Below are 22,250 nucleotides of genomic sequence, written 5' to 3'. Positions count from 1 at the left end.
GCATTAAAAAACTATTGAATATTTTATAAAACATTTTTATAAAATTTATATTATAAATTATATATATTTACACCTAATTTGCATGGAATATTAATAATAAACCTTATAGAAAAGGTTGTAAAGTTGGTTTGTTATTCAACACATTGGCAAAAGTCAACTGCAAATTAAGTTATAATTGAATGATTGCAAAGTTGGATTGCACCTCAAATCCTTGAGTGTTAGGAAATGTGGTTTGAGAGGAATTCCAAAACAGGTTAAAAAATTGCATTTGATAATTCACTAATATTTTCATTACCTCGTTATTTATTTTATTTTATTTTTCTTATAAATTATTCAAATAGTTACATATTATTTCTGTAGGAAAATATTATGCTGTGGATATTGGATATGCAAATACAAAAAGTATTTTTCACACTATATTATGCGGTATGATATTATTTTAGAGAATGGAACTAGACCCAAGCACTGAAGATGGCTTGCGAACTCTTTAATTTTAAACATTTAAAGTTTCGAAACGTGGTTGAGAGGACATGTACAATTCTAAAAAACAAAGTTTTATAACTTTATCTCAATATAGTCTTAAAAAACAAAGCTTGATCATGCTAAGCATGTTGCATATTTCATAACTTCATTCGTAAGTGGAATTGAGATGATTTGCACTTTAAAGAGTGCATAAAAGAAGAAGATCTTGATAATTTTAATGATATGAATTCATATTGTGATTTAGATGATGAAGAAAGTGATCAAGGATTAACGATAATGATAAGGAGTATATGTTAAAATGTTTCAAAACGAATAACCTAACAAATATGGTATGCTAGAGCAATTAAATAAAATTATAAATATTGTCAATTTTCTTGTTTTTTATTAGTGATCAAATTGTGGACTAACATATTACATATGATGATTTAATTTTGATTTTTGTTACTTGTTTAGAAACTTTTTCTCCAAGATATCGATAATTTTTTATAGGAATTAATATTTTTAAAAAATTAAATTATATAACTACTTAATTACAATTTGTACTACTAAACATGACATAAAGAAATTATTGTTATACTTTACCTCGATAATGGTAGTAGGAATAATCACAAAGAAATAAGAAAGAAAAATAAGAACACATAGATTTTACGTGGAAAACCCTTTTTGAGAAAAACCACGGACAAAGGAGAAATTCACCAATGTTGAAAAACAGCAATACAAGATATTTTTTACTACACATATTTTAAGGGTTAAACAACTCTATTATAATTAATGCCTATACGGATTCAACTTGTGCAGCATGACCTGTACCTTGGCACCTCATGGGCTCACTTCACCTTAAGTTCACAAATAATTCGAGCATTTCGTTGCATGGTCTCTTATTGCGGGTTGTATTTCTCTTGTAAGAGCTTAAATTGCTTTTGAATCTTTGTGTACTGCTACATCTTTGAGTTATGGTTTTGCATAGTTGGATTCTTAACCCCTTGGTGTTGTGGTTGATGATTACCTTCTAAGGAGTTTGGTCGATTCAGGTGCTCTTGTAATGTCTCGACGGTCGTTCCTATTGATCTCTTTCTTTGGTCATTCGGTTGGCCATTTTGATTGTGATCTAGATCATCCCTAATGTTGTTCCCTAATTGTTATGGATAAAATTGTTATTAATCGTAGTCATGTTGCTAGTATCTTCCTTCTCCATACTGATCACTTCAATATTCTTGTTGGTCATTATATTGATCCTCTTGTTTGTTGTCGACCTTGTTGATCCGTGTGGGTAGATTTTTTGCACTATATGTTAGTCTATTCCCTTTTCTTTAAGGAACGAGAGTTTTTGTAAATGGATAATTTTTTTTTTATTTTGTTGTACTTTTAAATTAGTGTTATTCAACTTGCGGCACCAAATGAATCACTCAAATTATAATAGTTAAATAAATAATATATATTGCATACATTTTTTAGAAGTATGTACGCTTTATTTATTTTTATGTTGTATATTTATAGTGTTTATTTATACAATATGCGATCTTAAATTTGTGCTACATCAATAACGGTGTTAATAGCTTGTGAAAACTAAATTTAAATTAAAATATCATGTATACAATTATATAATCAAAATTCACATATGTATATTAAATTAAAATTTATTTGTACTTTTGAGATTTATTTCAAATAGAATTGGATTCAAAATTTACTGTATAAAATATATAAAATACGTTATGAAACATGTTTTATTCTAAAATTAGGATAAAGTAACATTTAGTCCTTGAATTTGATAATATTTTTCACCTTGGTCTTTAAAAAAATTTTGTTCACATTAATGTCAAAACTTAGTAGTTTTCTCAATTTAGTCCCTGAACTTGGATATTGTTAATTTGAATAATTAAAAAAACAATATATATATTAAAATTTAAAATCATCATATGTAAGAATCTAAATTTAGAAAGTAAATTAAAAATTATGAAATTTCAAAACTAAAATGAAAATAGAAAAAGTTGAAAAGAAATAGTAAATTGAAAGACTAAATATAGCCTCATCCCTCTAAAATTATTGTGACATTCATAAAATACATCACATTAAAAGATGTAAAATGTATTTATTATCTTGAAACTATAACAACTAAATATTTGATCTCATCCAACTCTTTTAATGTTCATTTTTCACTTTTTTGAATCAATTTTGGTCCAAGCATTTCAGGTTTGCTACTGTCACAAACTCACAAATTCAAGCAATCTTTTATCCATGTCCTCATGCTTTAATTTAATCCTCATTCAAACCTGCCATTAACTTTTCTCAAGAAAAAAAACCAAAACAAGTTTGTGGTAGGAAACAATTTACACGTTATTTTAATGAATTAAATTTAGTAACTGTAATGTATATATGAAGTTTGTACTTTCTTATATGCACTATTTGCTCTGAATTTAGCATTTCTTTTTGGTAATTATTTTTATATTAGGTTTGAATTTTTGTTTTTCAAATTTTAAAAGAAATATTAGGGACTAATTTGAATAAAAAATTCAAACTCTAATATGAGAACAATTATCAAGTTAAGGCTTCAAATAGTGCTTTAACCCTGTACTTAACCAAAAGACATAATGATAAATTTAGCACTTAATATTTACATTTTCTGTCAAATCATTTTTCTTTAATTAAAACACTATTTTTTTAACATTGTTGATGCGGCAATCAACGTGCACTTTATAAGTACATGACACTATTTGCCATATATGTCATGTCAACAATTAATTTTAAAAATGGTAAAATAAAAAATAAATCAAAGTTCAAACAATTATAAAAGTTCATAAAAATTCAAAAGGAAAATTAGTATGAAATACACATGGACTGTCTTGCAAGATACCACATGTAAAAACTTAACATTTTAGCCCATGTTTTCAGTTAAAGAAATCATTTCAACTCTTTTTCAAAATGTTAATGGTCAAATTTTAAATTTTTCAAAAATTAAAGGTTAAATTTAACTAAAAGATTAAAATCAAATTAATAAAAGATATAAGGATAACATTATCATAGCCAAAACTATTACCAAATCAAGTTGATTTTAGTATAATTGAGAAAGAAAAATTTCCGCATTATATTATTGATATATATAATGCCTATCAAAATTATTTGTGAAGTTTAGGTGCATAGCCACAACTATTTAAGTTTATTTTAATACATTTGTACGTATGTAATTATTTTATTGGGTTATTTAAATAATAAATTATATCTTATTAAAAATATTTCAGATCATCTTCATTAATTTTTTTAACGGTACTTTTATCAAATCTGTTTGAAAAAAATAAAGGTTAATGGCCGAAAAGCTCAAAATACAATTAAAGTCATTTTGACAAAAACATGTAAATGTTAGTAGCTAAATTTATTATTAAGCCAATTTTTATGCACGAGTCATGTTATTTATTATATTTTATATCGGTTTGATTTTTTATATATATATGGTAGTATTATATTTATAATTGCAATATTCTCAAAAAGGTAATACAATATTATAAGATGAAAAATGTAAAATATAATATATTAAATTGGGTAATAAAAGAACACACACACAAACAGAAAATTTTTGTATAAAGAGTAACAAAATAAATAAGAAATACATAAAATTTAAATCAAGAAATCAAAATGCACATTAATGATGATATATTAAAACTACAGCAACCAAAGCTATGGTTTGACGTACACACACATACGAATGATCAACCTTATAAAGTTCAGTATCTTACAATCTTCGATTCCCATCCAAACAATTCAGCTACGCTATTAAATCCCATAAGTGTGGTCACTGTTTAATCCTTCCCGCCACCAATTCGTGATCTAAAACCACTCCCACGTAATTTTTATGCATTTAATTCTTGAGTTTGTTACTAATATGAGCTGATGTAATACAATTGAACAAAGCGTATTCCGGAATTTCGCTCCTTTTTTTTGGGGGGGGTTATAAAATGGACACACAAGATGCTGGGGTGGAAGTTATAGGAGCAGTGAAGAAGAAAATATTGATAGCTTCTAAACTGTCTTTGTCCTTACATTCTATTCCAATTCGTTATATCAACCGCCACCACTTCCACCATCTCCACCACCGCCTTCCCATTTTTGTCCTTTTTCTTTAAACCCAAATCGAATCTGAGCTTATTGAGAATGCGGTTGAGAATACTCTGTTTCTCAGAGAAATTAAATTAAATAAATATTGTTTCGAGGCTCTGGCTTTGGATTTTTTTTTTTGTCGTCGCCGTCGTCGTTGTTGTTAATAATAATGGAAGCAGCTGAGAATTGCTCGGTGAAGGTCGCCGTTCATATTAGGCCTTTTATCGGCGACGAACGGACTCAAGGTTGTAAAGAATGTGTTACTGTTACTCCTGGAAAGCCTCAGGTACTCCGTTTTTAGCTTTACATTTTTTCTTTTTCCTTTTTTAACATTTCTGCATTTTTGTTGTATGCGTCAGGCTATTTTTTGTTAAGTTCAAGCATGATTTCATTTAGTATTAGTTTTCGACTTTATTATTATTATTCTTCTTTAATTATAATATTTTTAAACCTTCTTTTATTCAACCCTATTATAGCATTTTCGTTTTGTTTTTTGTTTTTTAAATGAAAACTACTATCTAGTGTAATGATGCATTTGAAGTTTCTTCCAAAATCATTTTATTATTATTATTATTATTATTACTATTATTGCCATGGCAGAGTGAGGATTGAAAGGTAGAATTAATCAGAAAATCATGCCTTCTAAATGCATGCACGAAAAATCTAAGACTGAATTTACTTAAATTTTATGCTGAAATTGTAGTTATTTAAGTTGGAACGGCTTTATTTATTGAAGTACAAGCTTATTTGGAGTATAGTATATTTAAGCACTGTGGCTCTCCTGGGTTTAATAATTTCGCAACTATAAAGTACGGGAAAAGTTAAAAGCATTAATGAAGTTTTTATTTCTTTTAGCTTATTAGTTCTTACCTTACAAATGATTTTCTTTAACGTTCTTAGAATTGATTTTTTTTGCTGGCTGCGGCTTTTTTGGGCTATGTGTGCAGGTGCAAATTGGGACACATTCCTTTACATTTGATCAAGTTTATGGAAATGGTGGTTCTCCATCGTCTTCCATGTTTGAGGAATGCGTTGCCCCTCTTGTCGATGGTTTATTCCAAGGATACAATGCTACTGTACTTGCATACGGTCAGGTAATATGAATTGACATACGAGAGCTGCTCTAAGTTCGATCAGCCTTTTTTTTTTTAAATGTCTTTAATTATGTTCATGGTTGACTTGCGCAACTGCTGCAGACAGGATCTGGGAAGACATATACCATGGGAACAGCTACCAAAGATGATTGCCAGACAGGATTGATTCCTCAAGTTATGAATGAGTTGTTCAAGAAAATTGAAACGTTGAAGCGTCGAACAGAGTTCCAGCTACATGTTTCATTCATAGAGGTACATTACTTGTTGCCTGCTGGCTGCTTGAAAAATCGAAATGGATTTCTCTCCAATCACTGTAAAATATGTTTAATGAATTGAAAATATAGTAGACTATTTGTTTCTTTTCAATGTATACTATGACATTTCTGAGGAGTAACCTAATTTGCTGGTTTGAATCTGAAGATCCTGAGGGAAGAGGTGAGGGATTTACTGAATTCAGAACCTGTAGGTAAACTTGTTACTCCTAAAAGGAATGCTGTGAAAACCACAGTTCCAGGAAGGCTACCTTTACAAATACGTGAATCATCAAATGGAATTATAACACTAGCTGGATCAACTGAAGTTGCAGTTAGTACGCTGCAAGAAATGGCTACTTGCCTGGAGCATGGATCAATAAGCCGGTCTACTGGGAGCACAAATATGAATAACCAGTCCAGGTATAATCTCCACTTCTGATGTTCTCCACTTCATCTCAAAAGAAATATTTAAATGAATCAATAAGTTGTTATATATCTGAAACTTCTAGCTATTTTGTGGGAATGGATTATTTCATTCTGAAACCCATCTGTTAATCTCCATCATTTAATGTCATGTGTCCCGTACTTATGGTTTTAATAGTCGATCCCATGCCATCTTCACAATCACATTAGAACAAATGCACAAAACGCAATCAATTTCTACTGTTAATAACACAACGGATGAAGATATGTCTGAAGAGTATTTATGTGCGAAGCTCCATCTGGTGGACCTTGCTGGATCTGAACGGGCAAAAAGAACAGGTTCTAACGGTCTTCGGTTGAAAGAAGGTTTGTATATATGCATATAAACTTAATACATCCTTCTTGTGTGATGGCGGTGTTAAATATCCTATTCTATTTTCATGAGCAGGTATTCATATTAATAGAGGGCTTCTTGCACTGGGCAATGTCATCAGTGCCCTTGGGAATGAGAAAAAGCGTAAAGAAGGGATGCATGTTCCATACCGTGATAGCAAACTGACTCGACTTTTGCAGGTTAGATTTATTTTTTTAGATTCATGCAGAATTAATTTGAACTGATGAAACCGAAATGTCCAAAAATTGACATAATTTCAAAGTATGTGCAAGTTTAAAGCAATTTCTAGCTTTCTCAATTATCTCATATACATATATATAGAGGCCCTTAAACTAAGGATCATTCAGCCTTATTGAATTTTGCATATATCAAATGCTTTGATAAACTCTCACCACACACTACTCATATGTGTACAGCTATAGCATTTTGTTGGAAAACTTAAGAGTAATGCTCTCTAATTGTTTTATTTTCTCTTTGCTACTAATTTTCCAAATTGAGGCTGAACACTTATTTGTTGTGAATTTTGGTACGGCAGTATCTAGGTTTTTGGTTCATGATCTTCGATCTTATGTTATTAATCTCAATCTTACATGTTTTAAAAGGCCTTAGTTATTAGAGCCTTTAAAAAGGTTTGTAATTTAGGAACTTCAAAGAAAGTTCAAAAGTTCTGTTTTCTGCCTTTTTCTTCTGATCTGGTCTGCTTGTGTTTCAGGATTCACTTGGTGGAAACAGCAAAACAGTTATGATAGGTACATATCTAAATAACAATGTATTGTTTTAAAAAAAGTAACAATGTATTTTCTTGCTGAGAAAAAAAAAACAACGTATTTTCTTCACCAGAAAAATTGATACTGGAATGCAAGAGATCTGTGCTCCAGTTAGTCATTTTTGTAAGCCTCTCTGTTGACAACTGTTGCTCCATATTATCTTATCATCCCAAAATCATACTATATATTCTCTGTATCTTTGGAAGATATTTCATATGTTTGATACCCAGGTTGCAAAAAAAGAGAAACAAAAATGTGGAGGCTATATGGATTTACATATAAGCTCTGCACTCATCTGGATCCTGCTATTTCTTTAGCTTATTCCTTTACTTGGTTTTTTGGTCAAGCATCGTTTTTTGCTATTATCAATCTAGTTACTGTTCAAAAAATCTAAGATGTGATGGTTGGATTCAGATCTTTTGCCAGGCTTCATGTGCTTTCTAGACACATGTTGCCAATGCATATACTCTAAAACCCATATTTTATACTCTGCTTCCTAATTCTTTTATCATGTTTTTCATTCTTGCTCCGTCTAATTTGTATCACGTTTTACGTAAAATGGTAGGATTGTAAATCTTGCTTTTGGTCGCTTAAATTCTTTAATTTTCCTACTAAGTGTCATTGTAAAACGTTGATTTTTTTTTCCAGCTTGTATAAGTCCTGCAGACATTAATGCAGAGGAAAGTCTTAACACTTTGAAATATGCTAATCGTGCTCGCAATATTCAGAACAAGCCTGTTGTAAGTGTTTTCTTGGTTTTTTTCTTATTGCTAGTCCGTTGTAATTCTACTGCTTCCCTTTCCTTTTATTAAAAGTTCTGGATCCTTGCACAATTTTATGGATCATAAATGGTCACCTTAGGTAACCGGACAGCTTTCCATTTATTTTACAGGTGAATAGAGATCTAATATCCACTGAGATGCAAAAAATGTGTCAACAGTTACAATACCTACGAGCAGAACTTTGTGCTCGTGTAGGAGGGCCTACTTCAGACATACAGGTATTTTCCTGACATCTGTCAATGTAATGGTTTCTGAATGATTTTTCTAAGGAGATATTACAACAATGGCACATAAAATGCCTTAACAGGTTCTCAAAGAAAGGATTACATGGCTGGAGGCTACTAACAAGGATCTTCGTCGAGAACTTCATGAATACTGCAGCAGACATGCTGTTTTAGAGTGTCGTGAGAGTGGCGCTCAAGTATGTTGATGAGTCTAGGTTCCTTTTCCTTTTATTCTATGCAAATCTGTTATAGTATGCTTTGAACTAGATCATAATATTTTATACTAATTGAATTTGTTATTCTTGTTTGTTTCATCTTAAAATAACCTTCTAAAGTGAAAGTTGCTTGGTTGTTATGTTACCCTTTTTGTGCTGTTTCTCAGGATGGCCATGCATGTTTTATGAAAAGCGATGTACATAAGAGGGCCTTTCAGAGCATGGACTCATCTTATTGTCAAATGGATGAAGTGGTGTCAGGTAGACCACTTATTTAATTAAATGGCCTTTAATATGAAAAATCCATCTTCAATCCCATCTTGTGTTGGTGATGTTGGGAACGGATAAGATGCATGTTACCCTGTGACATTGAAAAATCCCTTTTGATTCTGTCTTATTCTTAGAAAAGATAAAACTACAGCATTACTAATTTGAATTTGTAAATTTCTGCAGATGAAAAACCTGGAGAAATTGATGTAGCAGCAAAAGAGTTAGAGCATGCACTTCGGCAAAATACCATGGATAGAGAATTGAACGAGTTAAACAAGCACTTGGAGCAGAAAGAGGTTTCTGCTGTAAACTTTGTTTTTTGTGCTCAGACATATACATTTACCAGTTAACGAATTATAGTCTTGAAAGAGAATGTTTATTATTCCAATCGAGATTCAATTTTTATAAAACATAAATGTTGATCTTTCCCTAGGTAGAATCTTATTTTATGATCTATATAGGCTTTCAGCTGGAGTTCCAAAAAGATATGACAGCGTTGGAATTTTAATCTGTTTTTAACCATTTTCTGTGCTTACAAATAGTTTTACAAGAAGAATTTGTCTTTTCAAAAGCATGGAAAGGCATCAAGCTTGGATCTCTTACAAAGTCTTTCCTATCTTCTAAAATAAATTTGTATTTTTCTGGTAGAGTTCTGGCAGAAATAAATTGATCTTCTCATGGGCTAATAAGCCAGGCCATTATTTTTGTGCAGTCTGAGATGAAACTTGTTGGAGGAGCTGACACTGAAGCACTAAAGCAGCATTTCCAGAAGAAAATCATGGAACTTGAGGAAGAAAAAAGAATTGAGCAGGTACTAGGACCTTATTCAGTTTCAGTTGTTTAATATGCCTTTGTGCTAGTTCTTAATTTATATGACACAACCACAGCATGACAGAGATCGATTGTTAGCTGCGTTTGAGAATCGTGCTGCTAATTCTGATGCACAACGGCAAAAGAGGCAAGAGATAAATGTGCAGAAAATAAAAGCACTTGAGGCACAGGTGACTTTGTGAATCTAATCATCAAACTTTTACGAGACAATATTCTTTTTTGATTATTGACATCTTCTTGTTCTCTCTCTCTTTTTCTTCGTTCTCTCTTTTCCAATTTCAGATTTCTGACGTCAAGAAGAAACAGGAAAACCAGGTTGAACTCCTGAAGCAAAAGAAAAGAAGTGATGCAGCAGCAAAACGATTGCAAGCAGAAATACAGTACATAAAGGCTCAAAAAGTTTGTCTTTCACCCGGTGATATTTCCATGTTTACATCTATACATTGTAGCTTAAAATTTCTAACTATTTTTGGAAATGTGCCTTCTCTTCTTGGAAGGTTCAATTGCAGCGCAAGATAAAACAAGAGGCAGAACAATTTCGTCAGTGGAAGGCCTCTCGTGAGAAGGAATTGCTACAGGTGCTGAACCTTTCATTAACAACAAATCTAGTTCCACTCTTCCCTTTGTTCTTTTCAAATGCAGAAGGGTTACCTGAAAAGCCATTTTGCTCTGTTGTGAACTATGATGGAACACAAACTAGAGTTAGAAAGGGAATGAGTATGCATTAACTTGGCTATTATCATCTAGATTTTGTTGAAGTTATCCCGAAAGGTGAAGTAGTATCCAAATGTGCTTGGGTCCAAAATAATATTTCCTCATTGTATCCAGGCATCTATCCACCACTTTAAGCAATATTTTTCTTTAGTAACTACTTTATGTTTGGACCTCCTTCTATTGGGGCATTTTACTAGGGTTTTTCTTCTCCAAAAAGTTTCAGGGTGACCTAAACTCGCCTTCTAATAGATGCTTATATTTTTGCTGGTGACCTTTTTCTTCCACTGCCTGAAAGTTCTGAAAGTAGCTCCCGCTAGTTATGCTTGTATTTTGTATCTTATTGTCTTTTTATACTATAATTCTATTATCATTTTACTTTTCTTGAGCAGCTTAGAAAAGAGGGAAGGAGGAATGAGTATGAAAGGCATAAACTCGAAGCCCTGAATCAACGCCAAAAATTGGTAACAATTCATGACGGACACAGCTTGTTTTTGATGTTTTATGATTTCACCTTTATTTAAATTCTAAATTATTTTAATATGGACCCCCTTGTGTACCCATTTTGGAGTCCTAAGTTGGGCATCCGCATAAGGTATTCATTCATTCCTCGCCTGACTTGTATAGAGCAGACTTCCATTAATACTTGTGTTCTTGGTAGGCCTCTAGACATTTGCCTTATTCATTAATCCCTTGCATTTTGAAGGATGAACCAAAGTCTAAATTTCTTTAAAGCATTCAGTTTATCAACCTGATCTGGTTAAACATTCCTTGAAAGGATCACAGACAATTCTGAGGATTGATGCAGTCAAGATTCTCAGGAAATTTTCCCCTATACATGAAATTTTTGGACATGCCTTTTGGCATACTTCTTTACCTACAGGACATGGCAGAGTTGTCAAGGTTTTACCTATTCCCTGACCAACAATCACACTTTTTCCTGCAGGTTCTTCAAAGGAAAACAGAAGAAGCGACAATAGCTACCAAAAGGTTGAAAGAGCTATTAGAAGCGCACAAGTGTTCTGTACGTGACAACTCAGGTAATTGTTTTTTTTGTGAAATTAACCTGTTATCGGTTCTTTTGTATGATATACTAATTTTTTATTACTATTTTCAGTTAATCACAATGGACATTCACCAAATGGACAGGTAAACGGTTTGTAATTAAGCATTTACTCATAGACAAATTTGTTACTCTGGGTCAGCCATATCTGATGAAATCTACCAGCATGTTATAGTTAAATGATGAGGGTTAGGCTTCCAATCCTGATTAAAGTGTCAGGATAGCAGACTAGTTGGGAAAACAAATATTTTTGTTACAAACAAAATGCTTAATATACTTGGATGGAACAGAGAGTAAATTAACCATGGTGCACAGTTGAGTTTGCAACTTCTTTTTCACCTGATCACGAAAGGAATGGCAATTCTAAATCCAACCTTAAGCTAGTTGTTTATTGTGTTAAATTTTCATAGCTAAATTTTGGCCATTTTTAATTTTGATTATGCATCTGTAGAGCAATGAAAAGTCTCTGCGAAGGTGGGTTGACCATGAGCTAGAAGTAATGGTGAAAGTGCGCGAAGTTCGTTTTGAATATGAAAAGCAGATCCAAGTGTAAGTACCCATCAGTTTGTTTCTCTTACACTCAGTACTTGTATGCTTTCTAAAAGCGTGATACTTTAATCATTGTATAGGCAAAGTGCTCTGGCAGAGGAGTTAACCTTACTAAAAGAAGTGGATCAGTTCTCTTTGAATGGGGACATTCCTCACAGAGTAAACAATGGGCATTCTAGGTAAATAATCATTTTGCTTAGTGTGCATATGATGGAATGTGCAAGATCAATTCTTAATTGTACATCTTATGAAAACTATATAAGTACATCATGTAAATATAATGGATAGCTTATGATTTCCTTTTACCTTGTCTTTTCCTATCAATTAGATTGTTATCTATGTCACCAAATGCAAGAATGGAAAGAATAGCCTCACTTGAGTACATGCTTAGCATGTCTTCAAATGCACTCAAGGCAATGGTGTCGCAACTCTCAGATGCAGAAGAACAGGAGTGTGGTTTGGTTGGTCGCAGGCAGTGGAATCAAGTACACTCATTAAGTGAGGCAAAGAGCTTGCTTCAATACCTGTTTAATGCTACCGCAGAATCAAGGTGCTTATACAAACTAGAATCTGAATAATATTGCATTTTAACTGCCCTTTCTTCTGTCGAATTGATTATCTCACACTTGAAGTAACATGGCCCATCTGTAAAATTTATTGAGATAAATAGTTACATATAGATGGTTAAATGTAGCTGAAGATTTATTCCTAGCTCAGATATTGGAAATGCCTAGATTCCCATTTTCTGTCTGCACACATACAAGAAGCTAGTAAAAATGTACCTTTATGCCCACTAACCACCTACAAACAGAAAATATGGATACTGGGGTTGATTACTGCTTTTGCACATTCAGGATATAGAATGAAAACACAGGCATGTTTTTACTAACCCCAAGTCCCAATGACCTTACTACCTGCATGTTGATTTCCGTGGTACTTGTATGAACAGATCTCAGTTGCGGGAGAATGATTTGGAGATTAAGGACCTCAAACAGCAATTGAAGGATCTCACAGCTCTATTATGGAAAAGTGAGGCAGAGAAAAAAGAGCTTGTAAAGGAGCAAAAGATGAGGGAGCAAGCTGTTGTTATTGCCCTGGCTACATCAGCTACGGTGAGATTATCATCTTGTAGTCTCCCATTTTTTCTTTTTAATGTTTAATGTTAATAAACTAAAAATGTCATTCAAACTTGGCTCAAATCAAGCAACATCCATTAACTGATGTATGGACTGAAAATATTTAATTTCATGTCCAAAAATCCTAGTAATATTTCAAGAATTCCATAGCTCGTGATGATTTCTAAATGACCTATAATTTCATGTCTTTGTCCATTAGTAATCTGTGAATTATGGGTGTTGGATGATCCTATGAAACTTGATGAAGGAAAAAACAATCATCTTCACACCAACTCTTGGTACTCACCAATAACACTTAAAATAAATCAAATGGATGATCCTAAGAATCTTGACAAAGGAAAAAACAGTGATCTCCTGACCAACTAAGCACTCACTAATAACACTAGAAATAAATCAAATGTTCAGGAATCCAACAATATTCAACTTTATAATGTACTCCTAATTTTATTTTCTCACTATAAATGTAATTCCACAGGGGAACTCCCGCAGTTCATCAAAACACTTGGCAGATGTTTTAAGCCCCTCCCTTTCACCAATGTCACTCCCAGTCCCCAAGCAACTGAAATTTACACCCGGGATTGTTAATGGATCTATTACGGACACAGTAGCATTTCTAGATCAGAGGCGGAAGGTAAATTATCTGCTGCATGTGGTCTTTTAGATTGTTGTCTTTCTGCTTGATCAGAAAGTAGAGATATTGTGTGCGCAGATGGTACCAGTGGAACATTTGTCAATACAGAAAGTAACAGCCATGGGACAGACTGGAAAACTTTGGAGGTGGAAGAGAAGTCATCACCAGTGGCTACTTCAATTCAGATGGAAGTGGCAGAAGCCATGGAAACTCTCAGAATGGATTAAACACAGTGATGAAACAATAATGAGATCGAGGCCTCATGCGCAAGCTCTGATTGAACTGATATGATAAGCTTATATTCACTATCTATAAATCTTGACTGGCAAAACTGGTCTGCACGGTTTACAAGGAAAAAAAAGCAGGTAACTCCCATCCCAGTTTGTTGATTGTTTTTTGACATGGTTAGAAACATTAAATATTCTCTTATCCATGGTCTAGGCGATAAACTTACATTGCGCTTTAGTGACCTGACCTTATGCACTGATTGAGTTCATTCATCTGCATTGTTTTCTGTCCTTGCAGTATTTACAGCCAAGCCATGGTTGATAGATTATAGATAGCTAGCTCATTCTCCTGGATGAATACACATATTTGCTGTCCTAATTAATTCAACATAATTTTCTTTTTCTGTGGTTCCTTCTGGTGTCCTTTAGTTGTTTTCTTGATTAGCCAATCTGATGTCTATGCTCGACTGAAAATTCCCATTTCATGTATTATTCTTTTTCGTCTATCAATGCAGGCAGATTGTAAATAGCCATAAACAGGTCGGTGCTTGCCATATAATCTTTACCAACAGTAGCTAATATTGAGTTTCAAATTTTTTGGGGAGGGTTAAATCATCACATTTTGAAGCATGTCCGCAAACTAATAGGCCTTGAGGGTGCTGGAAATGGCTGATAGCTTGACTGAGTTCATGAAGAGTACTGGTAGAGTTCCGTTATGTTTTTTTTCTTCGTTATCATGAAAATGAAATTTCCTGCCAAATTGTATATGGCTGGCTTTTCATTTTATATATGTGTGTGTGTGTGTGTGTGTGTGTGTGTGTGTGTCATATTTAATCTTGTCAAAACTTGTTCCATAGATGCAACACGTAAAATTTTCATCAAAAGCTTATATGAAAATTTGCTGATCATTTACATATATGATATAAATCTCACGTAAATAGATGACATCAGATCATATACAAGAGAGTTTGAAAACCAAATACCATAAATCCCAAAAGATGGAACTGAAAACGTGATCGCTATGAGTAACCAAAAGATGCACTATCTTCCATCATCGCACTCTCCTTGATCTCATGTATCATCTTTAACACCTGCCACATTGCTGGCCGTTGTTCCGGAGATGTCAAGCTACAAACACTAGCAACTTCAGTAAGCATCCCAAGCCAGTGATATTCCCCACCATCATCTTCACGTGTTGCTCTAACCCATTCCAGCATGTCCCGAGGCACAAGCACCGGATGTCGTGATGGAAGTTTGCCTGTCAAAAGCTCCAATAGAAACACACCGAAGGCATAAACATCCGACTTGGGAGTTAGTCTGCGGCTGGATTTTCGAATCTCAGGAGCTTTATAGGCTAAAGAATCAGGATCTTCAGTAAAACAAGAAGAGTCTGCAAGGAACACAAGGCTGTAGTCGGTGAGGCAAGCTTCGAAATCGGAACCAAGGAGGACGTTGGACGATTTCAAGTTGCCATGGAAAAGCCTTGATGCTTGGTGGATGTAGGCAAGGCCTTCTGCAACATCTTCTGCTATCTTTAAACATGATGTCCAATGAAGTGGCTTTGCCCTAGTTGATCTTGAACCTGTTCATTCATTAATCTCGCATCTGTTATAAGCAGTGGATTGGTCTTAAAAACTTTGTCTAAGGTACTAACTAAGCCCACCCTTGCAAATAATTCAATTAGCAAATTAACAGCTTCAAATATATAAAACTGAATAAACCTGCAATGGACAAATTGCAAGCTTTTGATAAAAAAACATCGCTGGAATTGTCGGTGTCAGCCTAAAAAGTTGAACATTTTTCTCAGTACTTTCACTACTTTTTCGCCATAATTTTAGCTTTAACTTCATCCAGAATCCGAAGGTCGATTGGTCCAGAATATTACCAATTATCAAACAACAATAAAGAAACAGAGGCCCCACTTTAGTTTTCTTTAAACCCTACAGTCTCAAACGGCAACTGCAACTAAATGCCATAAAACTCGGTCATAACTCACTTAACAAAACCCAGAAGCAAAAACTCGACAAAAGGATAATTTAAAAAAAAAAGAGCATACCATGAACGAGATTGGAAACGCTTCCGTTGGGTTGATAATCATAGATCACAAGCCTTTCACCTTTAGCTTGAAAATAAGCTCTAACCGGCACCAAATTGGGGTGTCTCAGCGCCCCAACAGCATCCATATGCTGTTCAAAAACTTCACCGCTGGTTACCGCCGTTTTCCCAGCATCCAATCTCTTCACTGTCAAAATCAATTGCCCATCAATCACTGCCTTATACGTAATCCCCATGCTACCCCTCCCTAATAACTCAGCTGAAGCTCTCATTAACTGCTCTAAACTGTACCCTTCCACTTCCCCACCAACAAAAACTAAATTCCCACTCTTTTTCAGCTTCTGAATTTCGTTTATCACTGATTTTCTCTCCGAAACTCCTTCCACTTGGGTTTTTGAGCTCGTTGCCTCGGATGAAACTGTTGTTGGCTTTGTTTCTTTCGACTCTACTCTCTTTTTACCGCCTTGCTTTTTAACTACAGCTAAAGCTAACAAAACTGAAAATATTATCAACGCAATGCCGACAGTAAACCCAAGGACCATCCCAGGTCTCTGGTGCTTCTTCTTTGGTGAAGGCGGCGGTAGCAGAGCTACAATCCCTCCGGAGTTGGCCTTCGGGCGTTGCACTGCCGGACTCGAAGCTGAAGAAGAACCGAAAATCGGTGCACGCGTAGTGCAGGCTTTGTTGATAATCTTCCCACAAAGGTGAGGGTTCAAAGAGAACGCCGTCGTATTGAACTTGGATAAAGTGGGCGTGGCCGGTATTTTTCCAGTAAGATTGTTGCCTGAAACATTGAAGATGAGTAGGAAGGGTTGGTTTAAAGGCGGGACCGTTCCGTTAAACCGGTTCCACTCAAGGTGGAGGATGTTTAACCGGTCCAATGCGGTTAAGTTAACTGGAAGGGGACCAGTCAAGTCATTGTAAGAAAGATCGAGGGAGGTTAATCTATGAAGAAACAAGATAGAAGAAGGGAAGGTTCCAGAGAAATGGTTGCGGCCGAGAAACAGGGACTTAAGGTTGTAAAGAGAGGACAAGTCGGGGATGGGACCGGAGAGGGAGTTGTTATGGAGACTGAGAACACGGAGCTGGTCGAGGCGGGAGAGGGAGTTGGCGGGAAAAGTGCCAAAGAGGCCGAAATTGGGGAGGAGAAAGCGGACGACGCGGCCTTGAATGCAATTGACGCCTCGCCATTGACAGTAGTCGAAACGCTCGTTGAGAACGTAAAGAAGCTTGTTATGGAGGTCGGCTTTGGATTTGAAGGAGAGGATGGAAACGGCGTCGGATGGCAACATTAAGTTGGTCTGGGGAGGGTAAGTTATAGGCTCAGAGAAACAAGTAAGGAAGAAGAAGAGAAGAAGGAAAGGTACGGGGATAATTTGGGGCATTGTTCCTCCTGTTTGTGCCGTCGCTTTTGTTTCCCAATTAACCATTATATTTGCAAGAGTCACGTGAAGCTGTGGGGGGACTTGGAGGAATTTTGATGCTTGTTTTTTTGGACCTATATTATTTTATTTCTTCTAGTTAACCCCACTACCATACCTTCTTTTATTTTATTTTGAAATTTTATTTTTATTTAAGTTAGATTCTAAATAGGATTTTAACATTTTTTACTAAATTAATATTATAATTGTTAAATTTAGAGATTAATTTTAAATAAAAAAAAGTTTCAACCGAATAGGTTCCTTAACCTGAAATAGGTAATAGAGGCGCGAAGACATAGGTGACTGCATGGAAAACCGAGGTGGAGAGGAGACAAATATTAGTCATGTGAAATGTAGGGAGGGATGGAAGTCAAACATTAGTCAAACTCTAATTGGTTACCCCGTGAGTGGGGCAGAGCAGAGACCCTAAGATCCTCACGTTGCAACGCTTATCAACATTTCAAACACATCCACCTAAGCTTCATCAATTATTTAACCCAATTAATCCAAATAATTAGAGAATGTTATGAGATTGTATTTTATTTATTTTGTTTAATAGATTAATAAATTAGTTTCTTTTTTATGTTAGTCAATTTTTTTTAATTTTTTTTAAAAATTTATCCATTTGTAATGCTAAAAATTAGTACGTTTCGATAATAATACTTTACATATCATATATACATCACGCTAACGCATACATGGATCCATTTTTAATAGTAAAATAAATAAAACTTTTAACAAAAAAATAATTTGTTATTTAATTTGACATACATGTACTAATTTATCTATTTTTTAATAAAAGAGTCAAAATTTAGGCTAAACTAGTCATATATGCAAAAAAATTGCCAAATAAGTTGACTTTTGAAAATTAAAGAAAAGAAGTTATTTTGAAGAGATAGTGTGAAAGAGCATCCATCTCGGTGCTTTCTACACAGTTAGACTCATTTTCCTTTAAATTGTATTTTCGACTTTTTAATATAATTAGTTTCTTTAACCGGATAGTTAAAATTAGTGATTTTGTTCTTAAGTCTTGGATTTGATTTCTCTTCCACTCACATTTGTATTTTTATTTTATATTGTTTTAAGTTTTTATTATTTTTAATTAACGTTTTAACATATTGGATCCTTTGGTTAAATTATTAAATAATAATTTCATCCTTGAATCTAGGTGCAATTCACATTTTAATTTTTATTTCATATTGTTTCAAGTTTTTTTATTTTAAATAATAAATATATTGTTTTCAATTTTTTATTTTAATTCATCTTTTAATTAATAACTCTTTTATTTATAAAATCAAATATAATTTTTATATGTGTAATATTTATTTTTCAATCATATCATGAATGTAGTAAATTTTAGTACTATATATTTTTGTATGTGTATTCCAAATATTTCAAATATAAACATAATGATCTTTAAAATAATTAACTGAAATATTTCACGATAAAAAATATTTGATTACATATTTATTATTTGATTTTATGAATAAAATATTTATTAATTAAATAGATGAATTAAAATAAAAATTAAAAAATATTTATTAATTAAAAAACTTGAAACAACATGAAATAAAATTACAAATGTGTTTAAAAAGATGAATTGAACCTGAAACTTAAGGATAAAATCATTATTATTTAACCAAATAAGCTAATATATTAAAAACATTAATTAAAAATAAGAAAATGCTTAAAACAAAATGAAATAAAAAATACGAATGTGAGTGAGAGAAGAATCAAACCTAGAACTGAAAGACAAAAACACTAACATTTAACCATTTGACCAAAGAAACTAACCATATTTAAAAAGTTAGAAAATACGGCTTAAAGGGAAAGTGCGCCCAGCTATACGTGCTTTCACACACACTCTAAAAATGATTTATTCCATAAACTTTAAAAAAAAAAAACCTATTTGGCCAATTAACTTTTTTTGGGGGTATATATAGCAAATTTAACCCAAATTTGAAGAATGATATTTTTAGGCAATAATCAATTAAATTTGAGGTTTAAGCATAAATGATGAGCTAAGTAGTTGCGCTATTCATTGTGTTAATTTTGGTATGCTTGCTTTTGTAATATTGACATTACATCATCATTCCACCAGATTGTTCATTCTTCACATGTTATTGTTACTACTAAAATACATTGAATTTTGGAGGTATTACGTAAAAGAATATTTTGATTAAAAAGAAAATTGTTTGATATGCCAAAATTGTGTTAGTAGTTTCTAATATTTTTATTTTAATCTCATATTGCTTGAAAATGTTAAAATAAATTGGATTTTGTTATCTTGAATTTAAATTTATAAGAAAGAATCATTATTAAGTTAATTATGAATAAACATTTCTTAACATTTTTAATTCAGAAATATTTCATTTTAATTTTTATTTAAATATTTCGTATAAAATTAACAGATTATTATATTAATATTTAATTATTTATTAAAATAAGGTTTTAAAGTAATTTTTTAATTAAATTGGTGTGTATCAAATTAATTCATGATACCAACACATAAATATATATTATTTATGAATAAACAAATAAAGAATGAAAGCACCTAACGCAAATATATTAATTATTAAAATATATGATTTACTTTTTCTAGTGCATTAAAAGGGCAATACTTTGAATAATTACGCTACGCAGAAATACAATTTATATTAATGAAAGTAATGTTACCTTGATTAAAAATGAATAATACACAATTTATGTTAATAATTAAGTGCTTATAAAAAATTATATATAATCAACTGTTTTTGTTATTCTGATTATTTCACGACTTTATTGTATCTGAAAGGCATGATAAAATCTTAAAGAAAGTGTTTCATGCTTCAAAAGTTTTTTAAAATATTAATCTCATTATAGATTTTTATTATATTTGCTCTTATAGATACAATGCCTCAAAAGCTTTTTTTCTTTATTATAGTTTTTATAGATTAAGTACTAGTTTAGTTGGCATCATTGTTATTGTATGCAGTTAATAAGTTTAAGTGTGATTAAACGCATCATATATCTTATCTTTTAGGATTTTAAAAGCTTATTGGTAATTTAAAATTTGTATTAAACGTTTATTTGATATTAATTATTTTAAACAACTCTTTGCAATTATATACAAAAATAATTTGATGGAAATTTTTAACTTTTTAAAGAAAATTAAAAATTATATCACACCCGTATGAATGTGGAAACCACAACTATAGAGCACAAATGTAACACCCCTATACCCGACTCAATAACCGAATCAAGTGTAAGAATGCTACATTGAGTATAGATCCACCATTTAACTTTTCCTTCATTATAATTGAAGTATTACTTGTTGAGTATTTAAATATCCATTACAAAGATTAGACCTGAATCCGAAAATTTATTTTTAAATCAATTCCGCGTTTAAAACAATAATTAAAGGTCAAAAATAAAATTTTGAGAAAAATAGGGCACACGGTCGTGTCTTCAAGCCGTGTAAGTCTCTGAAGCCGTATGGTAATAACCATTACCTCCAATATTCACACGGTCGTATAATTGGCTCGTGTGAGTCACACAGCCATGTGGCTAACCCGTGTAACAAGCGGGAAATGTATGGTTCTAAAATCAACCTCTTTCCAATGGTCACACGGCCATGTCACTGGCCCATGTCTATCACAAGGTCGTGTAACTCTCGGGAACCATGTCCCCTACTTTTTTGAAGAAATTTGAAATTTTAAAATTTTCACTACTACTTAGTCCCAGCAAGTAAAATTCAATTTCAACTCAACCTAATCACCAATTCAGCATAAAAGTCTTTCATAATTTTAACATATTACCATACTTAATAGGCACATTAAGTTTTAACTCAATTCCACCAAAAGATACAAAGTTTTCTAGATTTACATTTTAATGTTACATATTTAGACTCATAACATAACACCTATGTATATGCCATTCTATACCAAAATTAGTACCTACTTTTTTTGGACTTGGCTGTGTGATGAGATGGGCAGCTAACAACCTCGACTCTAACTCGACGAATCTAACTGTACCTACACATTGAAATAAACGTGTTAAGCCGGTGAATGCTTAGTAAGCACTACAAGATAAAAAAAAATAACATTGTATATAAACTTACTAATTTAAAACATAGTTACATACATGCACATTTCTACAATCATACCTTTACCTTGTCAAAATCAAACTTACTTTTGAATGTAATTGAACTTAACACGATACTTTGATGGTTCGTTTTGATTACATTTCATAACCATTACCCATAGTAGACTACGTAGAACATTCAAGATATACGGAACAAATACAGAGGTGCATCCTTATGCACTAATAAACAGAGAGCACCGAGGTGCTATACAGAGAGCACGAATGTGCTAAACATATAACACTAATGTGCTAAAAATCGGAAAGCGCGTTGAGGTTCCTTAATGACATGTTACTAATATCCAAATAGTTCTAACTCGGTCTACTTGAGCATTTGAATTGGATTATAACAAATAACTATTCTATTTTGACAATAATATGTTCATTTTCCATTTTTTTGCAAATAAATCCTTAAATAATAAATATCAAGCCTTTATGAAATTTTTCTACATTTTCTCGTTCACAAAATGGACATCTAAATACATTCTTATATACCACTTTGTAATTCTTCT

The 22,250-nt window shown here is 32.7% G+C and overlaps 2 protein-coding genes across 3 annotated transcripts; one reads left to right on the top strand and one right to left on the bottom strand.

The window, feature by feature from the left end:
* The first annotated feature begins 4,301 nt into the window (after positions 1 to 4,301).
* Positions 4,302 to 15,051, top strand: LOC105803947 (kinesin-like protein KIN-4A). 2 transcript variants are annotated; one of them, XM_052623805.1, is made up of 26 exons: positions 4,302 to 4,858; positions 5,520 to 5,666; positions 5,769 to 5,918; positions 6,087 to 6,340; positions 6,522 to 6,709; positions 6,792 to 6,916; positions 7,450 to 7,486; positions 8,153 to 8,244; positions 8,397 to 8,504; positions 8,594 to 8,707; positions 8,893 to 8,986; positions 9,179 to 9,291; positions 9,708 to 9,806; positions 9,883 to 9,996; positions 10,109 to 10,225; positions 10,324 to 10,404; positions 10,930 to 11,001; positions 11,484 to 11,577; positions 11,655 to 11,686; positions 12,052 to 12,149; positions 12,230 to 12,328; positions 12,478 to 12,699; positions 13,099 to 13,261; positions 13,761 to 13,916; positions 13,995 to 14,281; positions 14,442 to 14,652. In XM_052623805.1, exons 1-25 carry the CDS (start codon positions 4,742 to 4,744, stop codon positions 14,205 to 14,207), a joined length of 3,099 nt encoding a protein of 1,032 aa, XP_052479765.1. In that variant the 5' UTR covers positions 4,302 to 4,741; the 3' UTR covers positions 14,208 to 14,281; positions 14,442 to 14,652. The 2 variants fall into 2 exon arrangements, with proteins under 2 accessions (XP_052479765.1, XP_052479764.1); XM_052623804.1 differs by lacking the exon at positions 14,442 to 14,652 and adding an exon at positions 14,659 to 15,051 and having other exon boundaries at positions 4,303 to 4,858.
* On the bottom strand, positions 15,016 to 17,646 carry LOC105803948 (probable inactive receptor kinase At5g67200). Its single transcript, XM_012636406.2, has 2 exons — positions 16,200 to 17,646; positions 15,016 to 15,725 (listed from the first exon to the last, which is right to left on the bottom strand). The coding sequence occupies exons 1-2, from the start codon at positions 17,626 to 17,628 to the stop codon at positions 15,163 to 15,165; spliced, it is 1,992 nt and encodes a 663-aa protein (XP_012491860.1). The 5' UTR covers positions 17,629 to 17,646; the 3' UTR covers positions 15,016 to 15,162.
* Between the last annotated feature and the right edge of the window lie 4,604 nt (positions 17,647 to 22,250).

The sequence above is a fragment of the Gossypium raimondii genome, chromosome 11 (genome assembly GCF_025698545.1).
Source record: "Gossypium raimondii isolate GPD5lz chromosome 11, ASM2569854v1, whole genome shotgun sequence".
NCBI lineage: Eukaryota > Viridiplantae > Streptophyta > Magnoliopsida > Malvales > Malvaceae > Gossypium > Gossypium raimondii.
This window is presented reverse-complemented; position numbering and strand designations above follow the sequence as displayed.